General features: G+C 45.5%; 1 protein-coding gene across 17 annotated transcripts in view; it reads left to right on the top strand.

The window, feature by feature from the left end:
* Positions 1 to 22,179, top strand: part of ubr4 (ubiquitin protein ligase E3 component n-recognin 4) — a 106,398-nt gene that overhangs the window by 2,200 nt on the left and 82,019 nt on the right. For 10 of the 17 annotated variants that reach the window (XM_063208436.1, XM_063208442.1, XM_063208447.1 and 7 more), the window contains exons 4-20: positions 291 to 420; positions 5,140 to 5,279; positions 6,173 to 6,275; positions 6,710 to 6,851; positions 7,386 to 7,510; positions 7,983 to 8,110; positions 8,803 to 8,862; positions 9,409 to 9,599; positions 10,240 to 10,339; positions 11,044 to 11,184; positions 14,381 to 14,498; positions 16,186 to 16,227; positions 16,768 to 16,952; positions 17,864 to 18,020; positions 18,332 to 18,417; positions 19,072 to 19,241; positions 21,653 to 21,941. In XM_063208436.1, coding sequence (XP_063064506.1) covers positions 291 to 420; positions 5,140 to 5,279; positions 6,173 to 6,275; positions 6,710 to 6,851; positions 7,386 to 7,510; positions 7,983 to 8,110; positions 8,803 to 8,862; positions 9,409 to 9,599; positions 10,240 to 10,339; positions 11,044 to 11,184; positions 14,381 to 14,498; positions 16,186 to 16,227; positions 16,768 to 16,952; positions 17,864 to 18,020; positions 18,332 to 18,417; positions 19,072 to 19,241; positions 21,653 to 21,941 — 2,307 coding nt within the window. The remainder of the gene's footprint in view (positions 1 to 290; positions 421 to 5,139; positions 5,280 to 6,172; positions 6,276 to 6,709; positions 6,852 to 7,385; positions 7,511 to 7,982; positions 8,111 to 8,802; positions 8,863 to 9,408; positions 9,600 to 10,239; positions 10,340 to 11,043; positions 11,185 to 14,380; positions 14,499 to 16,185; positions 16,228 to 16,767; positions 16,953 to 17,863; positions 18,021 to 18,331; positions 18,418 to 19,071; positions 19,242 to 21,652; positions 21,942 to 22,179) is intronic. The other 7 variants (XM_063208444.1, XM_063208433.1, XM_063208449.1 and 4 more) reach the window with 4 other exon arrangements.

The raw sequence follows: 22,179 nt of genomic DNA, 5'->3' as shown, positions 1-22,179 counted from the left end.
ACGCCTCCCTCACCATTTTTTCCAACCTGGAAATAGATGTCTATAAAACCCACCATCACTATAGAAAGTTGAAACTTCTTTGGCACACTGTGTCCTCTGTGAATGCACCTTCTTGCTTGGCCTTTACCAATAACAGCTCTGTAATAAGCCAAGGTACTGTGCCAAATGCAGCAAAGGCATTTCTGCATTGTGCTTGTGCTGCTGTGGGCCTAACCGGTTTTCCCTCTCCCCTTGTGTTGTTTTCCCTTCTCTTTGCCCCCCTCCTTCTCTCCCTCTCTCTCTCTCTGCAGAAGCACCTGATTTTGTTAATAAAGGGCCTGTGTACAGGCTGCAGTCGACTGGACCGGACAGAGATCATCACCTTCACCGCAATGATGAAGTCTGCCAAACTCCCTCAGACAGTCAAGACACTCTCAGACGGTACGTGTGCGTGTTTGTGTGCGTGTTTGTGTGCGTGTGCGTGTGTGTGTGCACGCGTGTGTGCACGTGTGTGTGTGGGCACGCGCGCCTGCGTGTGTGCGCGCGCTTGTGTGTGAGAGTGTGTGTGTGGTTTTGTATCCTTCTAGTGCTGTCTGTTCGCAGTGGTATGCAAAGACACTCGCAGGCTGTGTGTGTTGTTCTGGATCCATCTTCCTAATGGTGTGTTCAAATTGGTGTGTTAAAGCAGTGAAAACATACTCAGATGTGTGGCGAATGTGTTTTGGTGCGCCTTCCCTTGGGTGTGTTACGACACTCACAGGTTCTGAGTGTTTTGGGTGTTTGTTTCTTGGAGTGTGTAAAGAACACACACTCAGCCTGCGAGAGTGTTTTGGTCTTGTGTTCCCTGAGGGTGTGTGAGCTGGCACCTGGAGCTGGATGGCTCTTTTGTCTGAATGCCTGTGTGAAAACTTTTCAAACATTAAACTGGCCATTTGCTACTAACACCTCTCAGCTCTTCATACCAAGCACCTGGCATTGAACCTGTGTTTCAGTCTGAGCAGATGTGCTTTCTGTTTGGCAAGTTTGGTTGGACAACCCCTCCCCTCTGCATGTGGCAGAGGTAGAGGAGATCCAAAAAGACAGAGAATGTGGCTCACATTTAAGTAGTGCAGGGGCTGACTAAAAGAAAAAAACTGAAAAGAAATGCTAGAAGTCCACAGCACTTATCTATGCCTGAAAGGGTTTACTGACACAATATTTAGTCTGAATCGGCATCGACATCGGCCATCAAACGTCTGGGAGCATTGATCAGTGTTGTGGCGCTTTAGCATTTCCATGCAGATTAAGGGCAGATCCCAGTCTTATTACCTGCCAGTCAGTGTCAAATTAGATCACGTTTCATTCACACTCCGGCCGTACGGTGCGGCTGTGGCTTTGCACAGTTGGCAGCGCAGAGGAACATCACGTCTCTGTAGTCTCATGTGGAATGTGTGGCCTGATTAATAAATGACTGTTCCACTTGTTCTCTTATGGTGATGTTTCCCTGAAATCACATCACATCACAGCAGGGCGGAAGGCAGTAGAATATGTTACTCACAGGATGTGTGTGCGTGTGTGCGTGTGTGTGTGTGAAAACGAGGCAGTTTGACTCCCACCCCCAAATGTCTGGGGGAGGAAACAGAAAACAAACGATGGACCTCTAACTTAGGCTTCCCACTCTATTGTCGTTTTTTCTTTCTTTCTTCTTCTTCTTTTCCGAGGTGGAAAAAAGGAGGGAAGAAAGGGAAGGAAAAAAACAGCCAGGGGAATGCAGGAGTGTGTCCGCATGGTATCGCATGGACATAATGAGCTCCCAGCTTTCGCTTTGGCCTCTGTAGTGTATACTGTACAGCATGCCCCAGCTGGAGAGCTGCTGCTGCTGCTGCTACTACTACTGCCGTGGGAGTGAGGGAGTAATACAGTAGCCTGGCCCGGCGTGGGGCTCCTTTGATGCCTGACAAAAGGCAGAGGAGGACTCATGGGGGCTAATGCAGAGGAGAGCCAAAGTAAAGTCAGTCAGTGAGCGAGCAGGCAGGCAGGTTGAGTGTGCAGGAAATGTTGGCATGCTGCTGCTGCATGCAACAACAGTGACTGACAGACTAGCCTAAATGAATGTCATCTCGTATAAGAAGCTAAAGCACAGGAAGTTGTTTGTACTGTGGTTTGATAGGGAGCGTGTCCCTAGGCCTGTGTTGAGCTTAACTACTGTACCTGTACTCCTGTTAAGGAGGGGTGTTGGTACCAGAGGCCTTGCATCAGCCACTTCTTTTCTGAAAGCGTGAGTGTTGTGGCTGCAGGTTTCGGCTGGATTCTCTGTCATTTATCCACCAGCCGCCCGCCACATGTGCAGTCAGTCCAGTTGCTCAAAGTCCAGGTCCTCTTCTACCGCCTAACACTAGTCTCATGGTGGGTGCAGAGGATGACAAAATGTGCTCTATTAAAGTGCAGCTCAAGCAAAAAAAGAGAGAAAATAATGTTCTCTTGTGATTTTTATAGCTGTATTTGTATTGCACATGTTGAAGTCACCCTGTGTGTGGCAGGATGGGGTGTCATTGTCAATGCAGCTCTGCAGTTAAACTGTCAGTCTTTAAGCGACGTGCTGCTGTTGCCAAGTGGCGTTTGTTGTGATGCTATTCATCCAGTTGCCTAGTGAGTGTGACAGCTTAATGATGGGACCTGGGTGGCAAGAACACAAAAGCTAGAACAGAATGGAATAGAATAGAATAGAATAGAACAGAATAGAATAGAATGGAATTGAATAGAATAGAAAATAAATCTTATTAAGCCCTTTAAGAAGGCTCCTGTCAGTGACCGCTATGAACGAGAGATGGTTGTTTTTGTGAGTTTTGAATTTTCAACTCGGTTTGCCAGCATTTAGATTTTGGGTTTTGCATGGGTGTTTTTTTTCTCCAAATTGAGCACTTCATGGAAATGTTCAGATGTATCAATATGCAAAATTCAAAGTCATGCTGTGTCTGTGTGTACAGTACGTTATGGGAGCCCTGCCATGTTTTGGTCTGCTGAAACGTGAGCCAGTTTGCCCCCAGTCACTGAATAATGCGACTCCATTCATGCATCCGTGTGTTTATAATTTAATCACATTTTGTTTTTGTAATTTGTCATGAGTTGGTGTAATAACATTCAGCCAAGCTGCAAGAAGAAGGCCAGTTTCCCAGAAACACCACACACACACACATGTCCTATTTTTGATGGAATCCTTGAGAATGAGAAGGCAATGTCTTTCAGACCCTCATCTTGTGTGTGTGTGTGTGTGTGTGTGTGTGTGTGTGTGTCAGAGGTTGCGCTAGACTTTTTCACAGTCCGTCATTTTGACGGACAGGGTCGAAAAAAATCCGTCATCGCCTATTTTTTAAATTCTCAACCTTGTTTCTCAATGTGGGGGGTCGCGACACCGCACCGAGAACAACACATGCGCAATTGCGGCCAATTGAGAGTAAACCGCTGTGAATACACCCCCTTTCACTCGACATTCATTCTCCAACTTCGAGGATGGAGTCAATTTTGCTGTTCACTTTCTCTCTCTGCCTCCCTCATTGCACTGTTTAAAAAGCTGCAGATATCTCTCATGACAAGCGTCTGATTCAGTGTTCAGCGCTATAGTCACCACAAGCACTTTTTTAAAAGACGCGTGCAGGGATTTATCCAACAGCTGTCAGTCACTCGTTTTGCTCTGATTAATGCACCGATTGTAATACAAAGGCGCAGTGTGAAATACTATTCGCGTTGGACTTCACATGCACGATGGGAAGGAAAGCCGTCTTGAAGCAGAAAGGTGTAGCCCGGACAGTAGATACAGGCACTGAAGCCTACAGGAAGACGACCAGATTTCCCAAAACTTTGTTGAAACATGTCAGCGACGGTAAAAGGAGCCTCTCCATACGCAGCCCCATCGGCTTATATGTTGTCTGAATAAAAAATATATCGCCTATAATGGGTGAACCAGCTATCGAAATGAGAGAAGGTTAGCCGTTTCTGGCAACGTTTGGCAAGTTTTAAGTTGCGTTGCCTGGTAATATTTAGGTTCTTGAATATCCGTCGTTTTTATTAGTTAATGTCCTGAAGCCGTTTTAGACCTGCGTTGCCTTTGAGTGAAGGTTCTGGCTAGCAAACGTGCTATTCGCATTTGTTTATGTTTCAAGCGAGGAGTTATGAAAGAATGCTTCTATGAAGGGCGATAGAGGGACAACTTCGTCATTGGCAGAAAATCAGATGGTCGGTAAATGTAGTAGGCTACACATAGTTCTGATTCTTAAAGTCGAAGTCACACGTGTACCGTGGCAACGTCTTAATTTTAATTCATTATTTTGAGCAAGAGCAGAGGCGCGCGCTCTGCTGCAGCCAGCCGCACGGCCCAGCTGCGGCGCATGGTATGACAAGTGAGAGGGAGAAAGGCAAACGATAGTAGCATGAAATTATCTGCGCTGATAACTATGCCTAATTGAAATGCATATTTGCTCTACTCGATAGAGGCGTAGGCCTACTTACACTTGTGATTTATTTATCATCACCCTGAATATTGATCCGTCAAAATGACGGACAGGCTTCAGAATTTTCCGTCATCCTTCAAAAAAATCCGTCAATGACGGACATTTGTCGGTTAACGCGACCTCTGGTGTGTGCGTGTGCGTGTGTGTGTGTGTGTGCGTGCGCGTGTGTGCGTGCGCGTGTGTGCGTGCGCGTGTGTGCGTGCGCGTGCGCGTGTGTGTGTGTGTGTGCGCGTGTGTGTGTGCGCGTGTGTGTGTGTATTTCCTATAGCAGTGCCAGGCTGGCAGAATGGCAGCTTTGTTTGCTTGTGTGCCTCTGTCTGTCTGTGTGTGTGCTTCTGTCTGTGTGTGTCGGGTAGGCTGGTGGGATTTGCCGTCTCATGTTTCCAGATGGGTGCTCTGCTCTCAGCAGCACTGTGATGATGGGGATTGGCTTTACCCTGCTGACTCTCTCTCTCTCTCTCTCTCGCTCTCTCTCGCTCTCTCGCTCTCTCGCTCTCTCTCTCGTGTTTGTGTGTGTCTGTGTCTTTGTGGGTGTGTGTGTCTGTGTGTGTGTGCGCGCACGTGTGTGTGTGTGTGCGCGCACGTGTGTGTGTGTGTGCGCGTGCATCTGTGCGCGTGTGTGTGTGGGTGCATGTGTTTTCATGTGCCTACATGTGTGTGCTATATTCCACAGTGGAGGACCAGAAGGAGATCCCCTCCCCAGTGAACCCAGAGCTTCGACACAAAGAAGTGCAAATGAACTTTTTCAATCAGCTGACCTCAGTCTTCAACCCGGACATTACCATCCTGGCCTCACCCACCCCACACATGCAGGTCAGCAGCCGACCAGGCTCCGCAATACTAGGGATGCACCGATACCACTTTTTTGAAAACCGATACAAGTACGAGTACATTAATGTGTGTACTTGCCGATACAGAGTACCGATACCTTTTACCACCAAAATACAATGAAAATAAATGCATGTCCTTGTTTTTTTCCACCCGTGATATTTTTATCGTCCATTTCCATGTAGATTTAAATGTTAGTAAATGTATGAGGTGACTTTTTTTTCCATGCTGCTTTCAAGTCCACAGAACGTGACAAGATTTTGCATTGTTTTATTCATTTATTCTAATTTTTTAACCTGGACGATACGATAGTACTTTATTGTCAGTTTGCACTGAAATTACTTTTGCATCCCTGAGCAAGACCCGTTTAAGACACGACATACACATAACATCACAAGAATATTGCACATGTGCCATGCTCCACATGCATACGCACAAGCTTCAGTAATCATCCTGAATAAAATAATGAATCAGAATATACATGAACAATAAAGCAATAAATACAAGAGCTAATAAAGCACCAGCCAATAAATCAAATCACTTAATTTAATCATCTGTAAAAAAAAAAAGATAATTTAAGAGCCATGATTATGAGCAGAATCTACTATTGTGACAGCATTGCTTATTGTCAAGGGGCTTATGATAATTAATTCAGATTCAGGTACAAAATTCAGGATTTTCAGAAACTTGTTAACCACAAGCCCTGGCCCAGCTAAGCCACTGCCCTCTATTCCCCTGCCCATCTCCTTTTGGGTTTCTTAAAAGGGTTTGGGTTTCTTCTCTATATAAAACCAAATTATTATTATTATTATTATTATTATTATTATTATTATTGCAGTCCAGTTTGTCTAAATGGTTGCATGTTGGTGTTCTTGCAGGCTGAGAGTGAGTGTGATGAGCAAACCACGACAGACCAGGCAACTCAGGCCAAAATGAAGAATGCCTTTATCTCTCAAAACGTGTCCAGTTTACAAGAGCTAGGTGAGTATTGACACGTGTGTCTGTGTGTGTCTGTGTGTCTGTGTGTCTGTGTGTGTGTGCGTGTGTGTGCGTGTGCGTGTGCGTGTGTGCGTGTGCGTGTGCGTGTGTGTGTGTGTGTGCGTGCGCGCTTTTGCATGCAGCACATAACGTGCAGTTTAAAATGCTAGGTCTCTCAGGTGAGTCTGGTCTGCAAGCCCTTGGAGCCTGACTCTTTTTCCCACCTGAGTGTATTGTATTTACTCAGCATGTGTGTTGAGTGTTCGCACGTGTGTGCTTGTGTGTTTTTGTCTATCTATCTATCTGTGTGTGTGTGTCTGTGTGTGTGTGTGTGTGTATGTGTTTCTTGTTCCTGTGGGCACACACAAACTGTGTGTGTGTGTGCGCGCGCGCGCGCGCGTCCATGTCTGACTGTGTTTGTCTCTCCTCTGTGTCAGGCGGTTCGGAGAAATTGCTGCGCGTGTGCCTGAACCTGCCCTACTTCCTGCGCTACATCAACCGTTTCCAGGACGCCGTGTCGGCCAACTCCTTCTTCATCATGCCCGCCACCGTGGCCGACGCCACCGCCGTGCGCAACGGGTGAGCCCCACTCATAGCCCACTGTGATACATACAGCATAACATGAACATGTGCATTTTTTGTAAGTATTTTTGGGGGGCGTTTTGCCTTTATTCTAGACAGGACAGTGAAGGACAGACAGGAAATGAGTGGGGAGGCGGGGAGGGATTAGCAAATGACCCAGGCCGGAATCGAACCCGGGTCGCTGGCGTAGTAACCTAGTGTCCTACCGCTAGGCCATGACTGGGCCGTAATTATGTGCTCTTAAACTAAGGCAGAGAACCATATAGAACAGAATAGAACACTGCATGCAGTTGTTATAATTGAATACAATGGAAATATTGGAAGAATTTTCAGTTGATTTTGATGGCTGGTGTTGTTCAGTGTCTCCTAGCAATGATGGAGAAAGAAATGACATTAAAAATTATTTTTAAAAGATGTATTTGTTGGTGCTCTGCAATTGGCAGATATCGAATGCAAGTATGCAATATGTGAGATATAAAATGTGTACTAATATGTGTGTGTGTGTGCGTGTGCGTGTGTGTGTCCCGTCAGCTTCCACTCCCTGGTAATTGACGTGACCATGGCCCTTGACACCCTGTCGCTGCCCGTGCTGGAGCCCCTGACTCCCGCCAGGCTACTTGACGTCACCGTGCTGGCCCTTAGCTGCCTCTATGCCGGTAAGCCTCTCTTCATCTGGCCTACAGTCCTGTGCTGGATTTACATTTCGCTTTTGGGACATCATTGTAGTGTTCTCTATATCGGCCAGGTGAAATGTGCTTATGAAATTTACATTGAGCCTTTGCTTTATAACTATATCAGGTGCCGTTTCATAACTGTGCCCTTTGTGGTTTTATAAGCTTGCCATGTGTTGTTTTATAACTGTACTCAGCGCCACAGACAGTTTTAGGCAGGCCACGGACAATGTCATCTGTCACCACTCCATACATACAATGTAATGGGAACCCAATTCTGCCACATATATTCACCAATTCTGCCAATAAAGGCCTAAAGTGCAGGTGGATATCCTGGTTTGTATTCATAGTATGGCCCATGGAGGACTTAATAACATATGAAAAAGTGAACCTTTGAATGGAAAAGGGTTCCTCACCCCACCCCTGTGCTAACATCTTACTTGCTGCTGTGTGGCAGGTGTGAGCGTGGCCACCTGTATGGCCATCCTGCAGGTGGGCAGCGGGCTCCAGCTGCGCTCCACAGGGGCCACCGGCTCCAAGGAGGAGGACTACGAGAACGACGCAGCCACCATCGTACAGAAATGCGTAAGAGACAAACTCTTTATTATTAAGCCCTTTAGGAAAGTTCCCGTCAGTGTAATTGGAATAGGACAATCGTCAGGTTATGAATATAACCACTGTTCCCTGAGGGAGAGGAACGAGGTACAACACAGATAGTATGGGATATGGTGATATCCCATACTATCTGTGTTGTACCGAGTGAATCGACCGAAAGGGAACTAGTTGTTTTGTTTTCCAAGTTATCAATTTGGTTGCCAAACTGGCTACAAGAACGACACAGCCACCACCAGAAAGAAAGAGATGTGTAAGAGATGCAGACCTTCTTGTGTGCAGTTTTTTCTGTGCCTTTCTGGTGCATGGAAATAAACTTAGCAAAATGTGACTAGAAATTGACAAATGATCAAATTAACCAGACAGTTAAGTGTGTGTGCGTGTGTGCGTGCGTGCGTGCGTGCGTGCACGTTTGCGTGTGTGAGAGAGTCACATCCGTACATGTGGTGGCCATAGCAGTATATATTTGATGTGTGTTGGTCTCATGTATGGAGAAAAATTGCAAAATGTGAAGTTTCCCTAGCAATTGACAAATATATGGTCAAACCAACCAGCCACTCACACGCACACATTTGCTGTTGATGCGTAGATAAAATTTGAGTCCTGTTTTTTCGCTCCCCTTTCTCATGTTTCTGTCTCTTCCTCCTCCTCTTCCTCTTAAACAGCTGGAGATCTATGAGATGATTGGACAGGCCATCAGCAACTCACGCAGAGCAGGAGGAGAGGTGAGCATACATTTACATCAAGAGAAGAGATCGAAGGGAACACAAAAGGGATGTTGTAATGCAACATGCCAGGATTTTTGACATTGGACCCTATTTCCTAGTTAGCCAGAGTCTTGTAGACATGTGGAGATTGTTTTTTTTTTTCAATTCCAAGCAGTCTGTGTAATTCCAGTGGTAGGCGCAAGTGAACCACATGTCTACGAGACTGTGACTAACTAAAAAATAAGGTGCAATGTCAAAAATCCTGGCATGTCGCTTTAAAGTTTCAACTCACTATATCTTTGTCAGGAGTATAAAGTATAATGAAGACGAAGTGTGAAATAGGTTCGTTTTTTTTACACGGATTTAGACAGCAAGATTTATCATTAGGCCTGGTGTTGTCGTCTTTGGGCCATTTTCCCAGCCGTATTGAGAGATGCACCTGACCTGAGTCCTGCAAGATGATGGATGCATCCCCATGCCCATCTCTACAGCACATCGTTCATCTCAAGGCCAACACTGCTTGCGGTAAATAGCTAAATCACGTCTCTGTGTCTCATTCCACAGCACTACCAGAACTTCCAGCTGCTGGGGGCCTGGTGTCTGCTGAACAGCCTGTACCTCATCCTGAACCTGAGCCCCACGGCGCTGGCCGACAAGGGCAAGGAGAAGGACCCCCTGGCCGCCCTGCGCGTCAGAGACATCGCCGCACGCACCAAAGACGGAGCGGGCTCACCCAAGCTGGGCCCCGGAAAGGGGTGTGTAGTCCAATGTCTTTTTCTCGCTCTATTTTGCTCTCTCTCTCTCTCTCTCTCTCTCTCTCTCTCTCTCTCTCTCTCTCTCTCTCTCTCAGGTGTCGTGTCATATTGCTATAAGCTAATTTGAATGTTTAAAAAATTAAGATTTAGGAGGTACCCACAAGGCAGATTTCTGTGAGCGTTTATTTTACTTCAAGGCCCATTTTAGAAACATATTAAAGGAACTCCTGAATGTTTTTTTTTTTTTTTAAATGCCAGCCGTACATTGCTATCAAAGTCACTTAAACCATTGACGCCTAAGGCACCTGCAAAAAAGGGTGCAGAATGCCTGAGCTGTTTTTAAGGTGCCCTCAGCTTATAAAAACCTAAATATCTCAGCTTCTGAAGCACATAAAATATGCACAAATTTGTATTTAAACACTATGACCCTCATCTTTCATTAGAATGTGTTCATTCATCTCAAACAAACAGAGATTTTTAATAAAGTAGTCTCGAATCTCATGAGCCTGAATGTTGCGTAATGCAGCTCCAGGCGCCAGGGCCAATGTTGCTTAACGCAACATCAGGCATCAATGGGTTAAGGGGTAGGTGTAGGTGCAGAGCTGGACTAATTATTTCTCCGCTATGTTTCTCTTCAAAGGCACCAAGGGTTTGGAGTCCTCTCTGTCATTTTGGCCAACCATTCCATCAAGCTGCTCACCTCACTCTTTCAGGACCTGCAAGTGGAAGCGCTACACAGGGTAATAATAATAATTGTATTTGTATAGCACTGTATCATACAAGGTATGCAACTCCAAAGTGCTTAACAAATGAAAAAAAAACATCAATGTTAAAGATTGATTTAAAAAGGAGTAGAGAGGAGAGAGAGACACAAGAGAGAATGGCAAGAAGACAAAAGATGTATGGTTTGGTTTGGTATGGTTTCTGTTCTAGCTAGCACATGTTCTGCTTGTAGCGAACATCTCTTTCGGCATTCATTTTCATGTTATTATTGCGTGTGCATAGTCATATGTGCATTCCCAAGAACAGCGGCACTTCTTTCCATATTTTGCATAACTGCTATGAGGACAATTATGTTATTGTCTTGCCTGTTTGGATTGGTGCAAGATGTGCTCATTTTGTTGGTTTGCACCCACACAACCTGTCTGCGCTGTCTACTTTGGGTTGAAGGCTGTGATGGCAGCAATGATGTCATGTAGTGACATGAAATTAACGTCAAGATTGAATTGTTAGGTTTGTTGCTGTGGTATTTCTATTGTTTGCAAGATGATACAACTTGTGTTTTTTGATTATGTGAAAGTAGCGTCATTCTTAGTTCTTTAAACGTGTGTATGTGTGCCCGTGTGTGTGTCTGTGTCTCTGTGTGTGTCTGTGTCTCTGTGTCTCTGTGTGTGTCTGTGTCTCTGTGTGTCTGTGTGTCTGTGTGTCTGTGTGTGTGGGTCAGCAGGGATGGGCGAGTGATGGTCCCCCGGCGGAGCTGAGCATCATGGCGCAGAGCACATCCATCCAGAGGGTGCAGCGGCTCATCGACTCAGTGCCCCTCACCAACCTGCTCTTCACGCTGCTCTCCACCTCCTATAAGAAGGTGTGTGTGTGCGTGTGCGTGTGTGTGTGTGTGCGTTAGGGCTTTGACTTGTGCCCCAAAATCATAGTCGAAGTTCGTTTCTAAATTAAAAACGATATTCGAATATATTCGAATATTTATCCATATTTTTTACCATTAAAATTGCCCCAGTTAGACCTGATGTCAAGCTGAAGTTATTCTTTCCCCCAGTCAGTAAGACTAGTAAAACTAATGGCCCATTAACAACATGCATTCAACCAGCCATTATTGTTTAGCGATCGTTCAGCACTTATAAGAAGACGGTACTTAGAGGTGTGAATGCAGATTAAAACATGGCAAAGCTAGCAGCCATGTCAAACTTGTAGCCCAAGTTAAAATTTGAATTGGATCATATGGGAATCATGAGAATTGAGCACACAGCACCAATATCAACAAATATGTATTTATTTTCTATCACTAATGACGGACATTTAGGTAGTGTGTTTGTAGGTCCAGGTAAGATGACTGCTCTCGTCTAAAAGCGAACATTACACAAACTAGCAGTGCGCTAAAAACATGCTAAAAGCATGCTAACAAAATCATCACCTGGAGTCTGCCTGATCTGACACCCAGACCAACGAAGCTAATTTGGTCAAAATCCAAAAAACAAGAAGTTATTATCTTACTCTTGGCGTAATCACAGGTACTTGTGGGTTGAATCACATAATTCCAGAAACTCGTCAACAACTCCAGAAAGTAATGTGATGATGCTTTGTTTATTAACTGTAGCCATTCACTTGAATGGAACTCTGCAGCACTCATCTGCTTGTTATGCGGACTCAGGCGGAGACTGCCGGTGTCCTGTCTATATGAGCGACCCGTCGAGATGTGATTCTCTTCGCTACTGAGCATGCGCACGCATGCGCACACCCTCGCGGTGGTTTTCGCGGGTGATTGCCCATCGAATTGTGAGACCGCAAGTTACGATAGGATCCCCTGAGACTGTCAACTTTAGTGACTCAAACTGTAGCCTCCTCCTGAGGTTACCACCAGTCATCCATAGTCTAGTTAGCCTATAGCCTGTCCACCGACTGTCATGGACTGAAAGTTACGATATATCCCCTGGGGGGTAAAACGGGAAATAGCGTGGATCATCCAGCAGATCATTGGAAAATCTGCGAAATAGCGTGGCCTCGAACATTTGCTACTTTGTTGCCTAACCGTAACCGCTCACACACTCAGCCTCGAACATTGTAACATCGATCAGAAAAGACTATTTATGTAGAGGAGGCATTCTCATTGCAAAATGGAAAAAATCGCCACCTCTGATTGAGCTGTCAAAATGCTCCCTCCACCCTTTTCGCTCAAGAATTTGAATCGACTGCTTGTAAAATGCCAATTTGAATCGACTGCATTGTAAAATGCCTGAACATGGTAATAAGAAATGCACTGGTGGGGATGTTATGAAAATGATTCCGGTCATTAAAAGACAGACATCTGCCAAAACAAAGCCACAATACGCTATCTGCTATCTGGGAATATCTAAACCGCGCTTGTGTATCCCCATAGCACATGATTTCATGTGCCAATTTGCCTTGCGAGCCCACGTCGCATTGAAACCAAACCAACAGCAAATGACTGCATTAAACAACCCGTAGCCAGGCCCTGATCCCAAACACTTTCTCCAGTAGGCTATTTGCGCAAACTCAACTCAGTCTCTTTCATATGGCACGTTTCTTAACTTGCTCAAAGAGAGGCTCACGGTTTTTTAGTGGTCAGCAGCCGCACGTTCTTATTAAACTCCGCACGAACGATTGTACACCCCTGTCCGTGAAATAAACAAAGTAGGCCTAATGGTTATTAAAACAGTCCTACGTGGACCGATTGAAACGCCTTCCGCGGAAAATCAAGGTCGCTCATTTAGATGAGGCATCGCAAATCGATAGAACACCACTATCGAATAGGGCGACCGGTCGCTCATCTCGACGAGGCAACACATCTCGACAGAACACCGGCCGCAAGTGTCCTGCTACGGAACACAAAGAGATGAGCCACACGCACGCGACTCCCCTCAACACAGCTGTAGTGATTAACCAGCCATGGAAAAAATAAATTGAGACTGTGAATTGCGATGTTTACAAGGAAATGATTTTAATCAATAACAATGAAATACCCAAAAAAGCAATACTCAGGTCAGATTCGAATATTAATGGCCAATTAATATTCGTTCGAATGTCTCGAATTTTCTTAACATTCGACTTATATTCGAATATCGAATATTGAAGTCAAAGGCTTAGTGTGCGTGTGCGTGTGCGCGTGCGTGTGTGCGCGCGTGTGTGCGTGCGAGTAAGGAATCCTGCTCTGTTTATTATCTATCGTAGACAGGCACTCACTGTCAAGGCTGTTCATGAGTGATAGCAGAGGCATGATTGTCATTTCTCACTGATATTTTTTCTCAGTACGGGGTCTATTGTTTGAATCAGAATGCATTATTCTCTACGGGGGCAGAGAGTGGAGAAAGCTGAAGTTCATCCTGTTAGAATAGGAAGACCCCACAAGGGGATACAAAGAAAAATTGCAAATAAATAGTGGAGGAACAATAAATTAAGTAAAAACTAACTATTGTGTCTTGGAAATGGACAACTCCTGGCAATAATATGACCCAAGAGCATAAGCTGTATATAGCCTGGGCATCTGTTATTCAAATGCTATTTGTTATGTAATGGTCAGCTCACCCTCTTTTTTTTACTCTTTCTTTCCCTTTGGTCTTACACTCTCTCCCTCCCACCCTTTTTGCCTTTCTCTTTCTTGTTCTCCCTCTCCTGCCTTTCATCCTCCCTCTTCTCTGTCCCTACTCTTCCTGGCTTTCTCTCTCTCTCCTTCCTCTCCCTCTCTCCTCCCTTTCCCTCTCTCTCTCCTTCCTCTCCTTCTCCCTCTCTGTCCTCTACCTCCCTCTTTCTCCTCCACCTCCTTCCTCTCCCTCTCTCCTTCCTCTGTCTTCCTCCTCCTACCTCCTCTCCCTCTTCCCGTCTTCTCCCTCTCTCTCTCCTTCCTATCCCTCTTCCTCTCTCCCTTCTCTCCCTCTCCCTCTCTCCCTTTCCTTCTCTCTCCCTCCTCATCTCTCTCTCTCTCTCTCTCTCTCTCTCTCTCTCTCTCTCTCTCTCTCTCCTCCACCTCCCTTCCTCTCCCTCCTTCCTCCCCTCCCTCCTCCTCCACCACCTCCTGCTGCCGTGTGCAGGCGTGTGTGCTGCAGAGGCAGAGGAAGGGCTCTGTGAGTAGTGATGCCAGCGCCTCCACAGACTCCAACACCTACTACGAAGACGACTTCAGCAGCACGGAGGAGGAGAGCAGCCAGGGTAGGGGCACCAGGGCCAGCACAGCAACGCACACACACTCGCCACACACACACACACACACACACACACACACACACACACACACACACACACACACTCACTCACTCACTCACTCACTCACTCACTCACACACTCACACACTCACACACTCACACACTCACACACTCACACACTCACACACTCACACACTCACACACTCACACACACACACACACACACACACACACACACACACACACACACACTCGCTCACTCTCACACACGTCATCTTGGTTGGGGCACATAAGAGCTGACCATAGATATGAGCACTAAATGCCGTGTTCAGCCTTTTGGCATGGCCCAACCCTGGGTGCCGCCATCTTGGTCTGGTATCCTGTGTTTTTCATACATTTAGTTTTATCGTCACAACAGGATAATGTGCATATAGCCTTGCCGCCAGTTGATGGCAGAGTTATACCAACAGAACATGGCGTCGATCTGACCTGAGCCATTCGTTCCAGTGCAAAGGAGTGGTCAACGTGGTGTCTAGTGTTCATATCAATGACGGCCAACTACTCACAGATAACATTGCGGGGGAGGGTGTTCACTTGTACAGCCCATTTCTCTGTTTTTCAAACACCTGTTTCTATGACGATTAACAAACACAACAGCTGAAGCTCAACGACACTATTGGGGATGAATCTGTATACACACACACACACTTTGTTTTTGTTTTTTGTGTGTCCTCATTGGATCACTCAAGTGTCATCGTCATCATCATCATTGTCATCATTGCTGTAAATGTTTTGTTGAGTTGAGCGTGAAGGTCACAAAGAAATATTTCCACAGTTGTCAGAGCAGTGTAATGCAGTTGTTGTGCATGTTATGTACAGAGTGCCCTGAAAAAACGTATATCCACTTTAAATCATTGTTTAATCTGTTTATTAAACATTTAAGAAATGTTCAAGTGTAATAGAATTTCGTCACTGGCTGTTCTCAAACTGATGTCTCTAAACTACGAGACCTATAAAAGTCTGTGAATGCACAAAAATATCAATAGAGTTCTGTTTGATTTACATGATTGGCAGCCGTGCCCAGACCAGAATGATCATCAGTTTGAGTACAGCTTATGACTCAAAATGAAGCAATTATGTCTATAAATTCCTTTTCACTTGAATGAGCGTACATTTTGCGCATCATACCTACTTAACAATGATTTTAAAGTGTGTGTATACCACGTTTCTTTGGGGGCACCCTGTACATTATATGATGTGGAGTTAGCATGGAGGATGACGAGGGTGAAGGAGGCGCTGAGGTGTTTTCTGTGCCCGGGGGCGTGTGCCAGTACCCCCGGTGCAGCTAGTCCCAGCAGCAGGAGCAGTGTCAGTGCCAGTGCAGACCACAGCTTAGACACCTCCGAGGAAAGTCAGACAAGCGTAGACGCAACGCCAGGTTAGTTTGTGGTTGTTCTTGTTTTCTGTTTCATTTGGTCTTTCTTTCATTTCATTTTTTTTTTTTTTTTCAAAATCTTTTTTTTTTTTTTGCTCATTTTTCTTCTCCCCACCTGCTGCAGAATTCAGAATTGGTGTACCCATTGTTTTTCCTTCCTTTCTTTCTTTGTTTTATTGAACTGTTGCTTGCTACTACTATTGCCCATCATTGGCACTCTGTTTGACTTCAGGCGTAGTGACAGTGTTTACTATTTCAGCAGAGAGAAGACAGGAGAGGACAAGAGCAGCTTGTATTTCAGGTCAGGACCCTTTCTTAATGTCCGTCCCTTAGGCCCTTTTTTTGTTATTCCAGACTTGCTAGTGCCCAGCAACAAGCATGCTGTGTCTGCACCATGCAATTGCACACTTGTTCTTTATTGTGGTAAATCTACGCAATAAAGACTTCAGTAGTAGTTTTATTTTGTGTCACTACTCACTTCCTCCCTTTGAAACCCCTCCACCGACCGACCGACCGACCAACCGACCAAACCAACCCAAAACCACCCACCTACACAAACCTAAACCCATCACCACCTCCCCACCTCCTCACCACCCTCCACACCCCAAAGCCAGCTTGTAGATGCAAGTAGTGCGCTCTGTGGTCTGTTTTTAATGGTTTGGTTTTTTGTTTTTGTTTTGTTTTTTGATGTGGATGTGACAGCTCATGGTTTTACATTTGATGTGGTGGTGCTGACTCTTTAGAACAGTGGAGTTTGAGTATCTCTTGTGTTTGTATGTATTTGTGTTCGTCCTGATGTCCCCTCTTCCCCCCTACCCCCCCGTTCGTGTTGGTGTATCAGATGATGACAGTGAGCCCATTTTGGGGCTGTGGTTCGAGGAGACCATCTCCCCAAGTAAGGAGACGGTGGCGCCCCCGCCACCCCCTCCTCCCCCGCCGCTGGAGACCTCTCCCCGCCTTAAGAGTCCCAGCAAGCAGACGCCAGAGAACGGCAACATCCTGGCCAGCCGCAAAGACCCCGAGCTGGTGAGTGCCTCACTGACGCCAGTGACACGTGCAGGCAAAATGAGCGAAGCGAAGACAGGCGAAATTCAGTGTTCCATTCTGACACCTCAACCGCCATCAGGTTGTTGCAGCGACAAATATGATGTTGATTTGCAGGCGAAATTCGATCCTCAATTGCATAGTATTAAACTTGGTGGAATATTTTCTTCTCTTCGCTCCTTTTAGTTTGCCTTCGACTCCTTCATAGGAATGAATGACGAAGTTTGCTTCGCTTGGCCAAATTCGTGTGTATGTGTCCCCGGCATGATACTGTTTTCACGCTGAGCAGAACGGTGCCAGTGCCTGCACCAGTTTCACCAGAACTGAAGTGCTTACCTGCGAATCTCCCGTGTTCACAACAGGCTCTGAATCTTTCCGCACCTTAATGTGTGTTACCCGGGTGAACATGCCCACGTTGTCGTCACGGTTCGTGGAGAAAAAAACAGAAGTATTTTTCAGTTCGCATTGCGAACCAACTTTCTGCTTCACAAATGCCAAGACATGCAGCGTGAACACAATTAGGTCCAAGAACGGGCAACGGCACGGTTCTCAGTCGGCCTGAACGCAACATCAGTAGCCGGCACTCACCCTTCACTAACAGGTATCGATGATAGCCTAAATGCTATTATGTGACGTGTGTTTGATCTTTTGCACTGTGTCTCCTGTATTGCTTTCTGTCCGTACTCAATATACATGTGCAATGCAGAAGGCGTTACGCGTGCAGTTCATCGAAAAAAGTTGATAACTGAACAGAACACCTTGATAATGAAGCTAAATAGATTAACTAAATGTAACTAGCTTAATAAACATATATAATCAAATCCACTCAAATATTGTTCAGTTAGAAAAAGAGCCTATAAACACAGGTGCATTTTTTTTTTCCCCCGTCTCAGTTCCTGAGTCTTGCCTCGAGCATCCTGAACTTCATCACCACCTCCATGCTGAAGTCGCGTAACAACTTCATCCGTAACTACCTGAGCGTGTCGCTGACCGAGTCCCACATGGCCACGCTGGCCAGCATCATCAAGGACGTGGACAAGGACGTCAAAGGTCAGTCAGCTCACTCTCGCGCTTACGTCTGCTGTGTTGAATTGGGAGATTATATTTAAGTTGACACTTTCGGTGGAAACTGAGTGTAAAAAGCAACACCTGTGAAAATGAAACAATTTGTACTGTGTTTGTTTTTCACAATTTTTGTCTCAAAGCCACATTTTTCCACATTTGTCGAAATAATGTCCATAATATGGAGATTAATATTATTAACACACTTAATCTTAGCTGTCATGAATGTCATCTAAGATGCTGTACTGTATCAGTTTTGTGTGATGACGTCACCTCTCTCTCCCTCATCTGCTCTTCAGGCTCCTCTGATGAAGAGTTTGCGTCGGCCCTGTACCACTTCAACCACTCGCTCGTCACGTCGGACCTGCCATCGCCAGCGCTGCAGGTGAGGGAGCCCTTTTAGCATCATCAACATGAGATCCCTGTCCACTCACTCACTCAAATGCGTCTGCGATGGCATGTGTAGTGGGACCCTTACAGCATGTAATTATGAAGTCACATGAGATGGAGCGTTGACGAAGCGTTGATTACCGTGGTTGCCATCATGGGCTGCCTGCCAGTCCAGACACGCAGCTACACTCCTGGCTTCAGTGTGGTGGGTGCAGCCCACATGTGACAATGGCTCAAACATAGTTTGCACTTGGTTTGCTCTGTGAAAACAATTATGAAATGGAAATCACCTCGCTTATCCAATTCAGTACAATTCTTAATTTACATCAAACACATGTGCATGTTCCATATCAAGGTATACAAAACGATAGTGAGAATAGATAGCAGATACCCTAGTCAGAATAAATTGGAAGAAAGGAAAAATGATTCTGAGAAGGAAAAGAAAAATGATGCTGTTACTGATACTCAGTCGGTTGGAGGAATTGAGGAATAAATTGATTGGATGGATGGATGGATGGATGGATTGATTGACTGATGGATTGATTCATTCATCCATCCATCTATCCATTCATTCATTCATTAATTCATTCATTCATTCATTCATTCATTCATGTTCTGATTAGCTGATTGGGTGTTGTGTTGTCTGCAGAACACACTGCTGCAGCAGCTGGGCGTGGCTCCGTTCTCTGAGGGGGCGTGGCCCATGTACATCCACCCGCAGTCGCTGTCTGTGCTGTCGCGCCTGCTGCTCATCTGGCAACACAAGGCCAGTCAGCAGGGGGAGCCGGACGTGCCCGAGTGCATGAAGGTCTGGGAGAGGTGAGTCATCATCCGTCCCATACTAGCTAGTGCACAAAACACACACACACATGCCCACATGGCCACACATACAAACATACGTGTACACACACGCCACACACACACACACACACACACACACACACACACACACACACACACACACACACACACACACACACACACACCGACACACCTTCACAGAAATGTACTGGGGCCTATAGTAAGAAGCTGGTTCAGGAGTAAGCCAGGTTAAGTTAAGAGATTAATCATCTAATACAAGGCTCTATGCACACACTCAGGTTGGGACGAAACTTGCTTTCTGAACGTTTCCATTTCAAATGCATACCTGTAGAAAACAAAGCATGAGAACTACAGGGACTCAGTTCAAATGTTTACAAGAATCATTGTGAAGTGAAATAGTTGACGTAATTATCGACTGTTTGGTTTAATATGGAGGTGGTGAATGGAAAATAACTGTATTCAAGGCTGCTTTGTTTGGTGAACTCTACAATAGATCCCATGGTGTGCTGTGCTTTGAGAAATGTTATTGAATGCCAGGAAGTCTGTTCAGTTCCTCTTTGCTCTGTGTCGTTCTGGGGCAAGACTCACTCATTTGGGGCGTATGAATTGATGGATTTTTTTGGAAAAAAACTTTTTGTGTTCAGCACCAGGGATTTTGCCCAAGTTTAACCCATACTACTATGAATATTGGGCTTTGTTCTGTGCCTGTGATATAATAAGCAGTATTCCAAATGCTTATTTGTGTAATAGATTCCAAGACTTTACTTGGAAAGGTTTACAAAGTCAAGTAACCAGTTATTAATATGGAGTTGTTCCATATTAGGCCTATGATTTCTGCGATACGGAAAACACGGACGGAATCACGGAATCATGGAATTTGGTTATAAACGCGGAATTGCACGGAATTTGCTCATTTCTTATGATAAAATTAAAAATCCATTGTTTTCGTCATCATTTATCAGTCTAAAAGACATTTCAAACACAAAATATGGCCACGATATCATATCTGGCCCACGCGAGGTGATGCGCAAAAGTTCTATGCAGATCCATGATCCATGTCAGCGCATGTTGACAGTGAACGCATCTCTCTCCCAAGTGGCGTTTCCGATTGTCTCCCGCGTCCTAACACTGGCCGTCAGAGCATTGAAGAAATCTTACTACTCAACAGCACTCAGATTTTGCCTAGTAGAACATAAACGCGTTGTCCTGACCGTCTGTTACCAAGACAATGCGATGCGACACAGAAAAGACGAGCGGCTCTCCACTGCACTTAAATAAACAATGGAATCATCCGACGCGAGGCACGAGTTTGGAGTTTGTTACACCAGACGTGACCTCTGTAAAATAAAAACTGATCAGGCAATGCTTTGATCATGTCTTGTTAACTTTGTTGGCCACGGAGCATAGTGACTAAAAGTTAGCAGCAACTTTGAAAAATGGTCAAGTCATCATCAGAAGAAAACGGCCGTCTTGTAAAACATGTGTTTGTGTGAAACGGTAGACGGTTGGGACTTTGCGAGGCTATTTATTTAATACCTACATATAACGTGACCAAAAATGTCTCTAATGTAGCTGCACGTTGCAATATAGCCAAACTTATTCGAGAAAACCTGATGCAGCCCGAGTCCAACTTCAATGCACCAGAAGTGAATTCGCCTTCTAGTTGGGTGCGTCACGTGTATGTAATAGAATATATGCGCATGTACATTTCAGCTACCTTATTACCTGGAATATTTTTGAGGGCTGATATTACAAAAAGCTAGTAGGTAATTTTACTTTTCTTTTCTCTACCTACCATTCAACCATGAGTGGTTGGCTCTGTCCACCCACCAGTTTGAACTAAATAACTAAGAAATTTTGTTGGGGGGGTGAAAGGGGAAAATAAGATCAAAATGTAAAAAAAATCCGATTTGGCAAAAAATAAATCCGAAAAAACGGAATTTGAGAAAAAATAAAACGGAATTTGAGAAAAATTAAAACGGATTTCATAGGCCCCTATATAAGAACTCATTTGACCCAAGTGTCATAACATTGCTTAATGACAGATAGACACGCCATACACATGCAGTGCACGGTATTTTTTATGTTATGTTATATGCTGGGTACGTGAGTACTGTATGTAATGCAGTGGGTGAAGCCCAAGGCAAATTTCCCCCTGTGGACAATCAAGTACAGTCAAGTACCACAGCCGGTCTGCAAACAGCCAACCCACTCGCTATTCGACCCATGCCTGCAGTTCACCTAGGGGCCCTGTCGCGAGTGCTACCCATTCATTCTGAATGGAGTCTGCACTCCTCCGTTGGCGCCCCTAGAGTGCATCATCACCTGTAAAAGTGGCGAGTGAACTCTCTCGTCATACCCACAGAACCTCTCTGACTCCACTCTCTATTACTCTCTCGACCCCGCAGGTTCGTGGGCACCCTGAAGCAGAACACTCTGCAGGGCTCAGTGCCCCCTGGTGCCCCGGAGGAGGACCTGAACGTGGAGCACCTGCAGCTGCTGCTGCTCATCTTCCACAACCTGTCGGACACGGGCCGCCGCGCCGTGCTCATCATGTGCTGCCAGGCCGTGGCCGAGGTGGCCGCCCACGCCGACACCCAGTTGCAGGCCGTGCCCCTCAACCTGGCACGCATCCTGCTGGTGCTCCACTACCTGCTGCACCAGTACTCCAAGGCACCCATGTACCTCTTCGAACAGGTAAGGGAATGCATATGCACCTAGGGCTGTAACAACTCAACACAATATAAAGTTCATTTCAGTACAGTACAGTACCAGTACTTTAAGGCACCCATGTACCTCTTTGAATAGGTGAGGGGCTCCTTTATGTTTGCTATTTGTACTGTAAAGTTTAGTATTGTAAGGTACCCATGTACCTCTTCGAACAAGTAAGGGGCTCCTTATGTATACCCTTTATACTATCCCGGACGAGCCCCAC

The sequence above is a fragment of the Engraulis encrasicolus genome, chromosome 10, assembly GCF_034702125.1.
Source record: "Engraulis encrasicolus isolate BLACKSEA-1 chromosome 10, IST_EnEncr_1.0, whole genome shotgun sequence".
Classification (NCBI taxonomy): domain Eukaryota; kingdom Metazoa; phylum Chordata; class Actinopteri; order Clupeiformes; family Engraulidae; genus Engraulis; species Engraulis encrasicolus.
The sequence above is the reverse complement of the archived record's forward strand: the minus strand, read 5'-3'. Positions and strand labels throughout refer to the sequence as shown.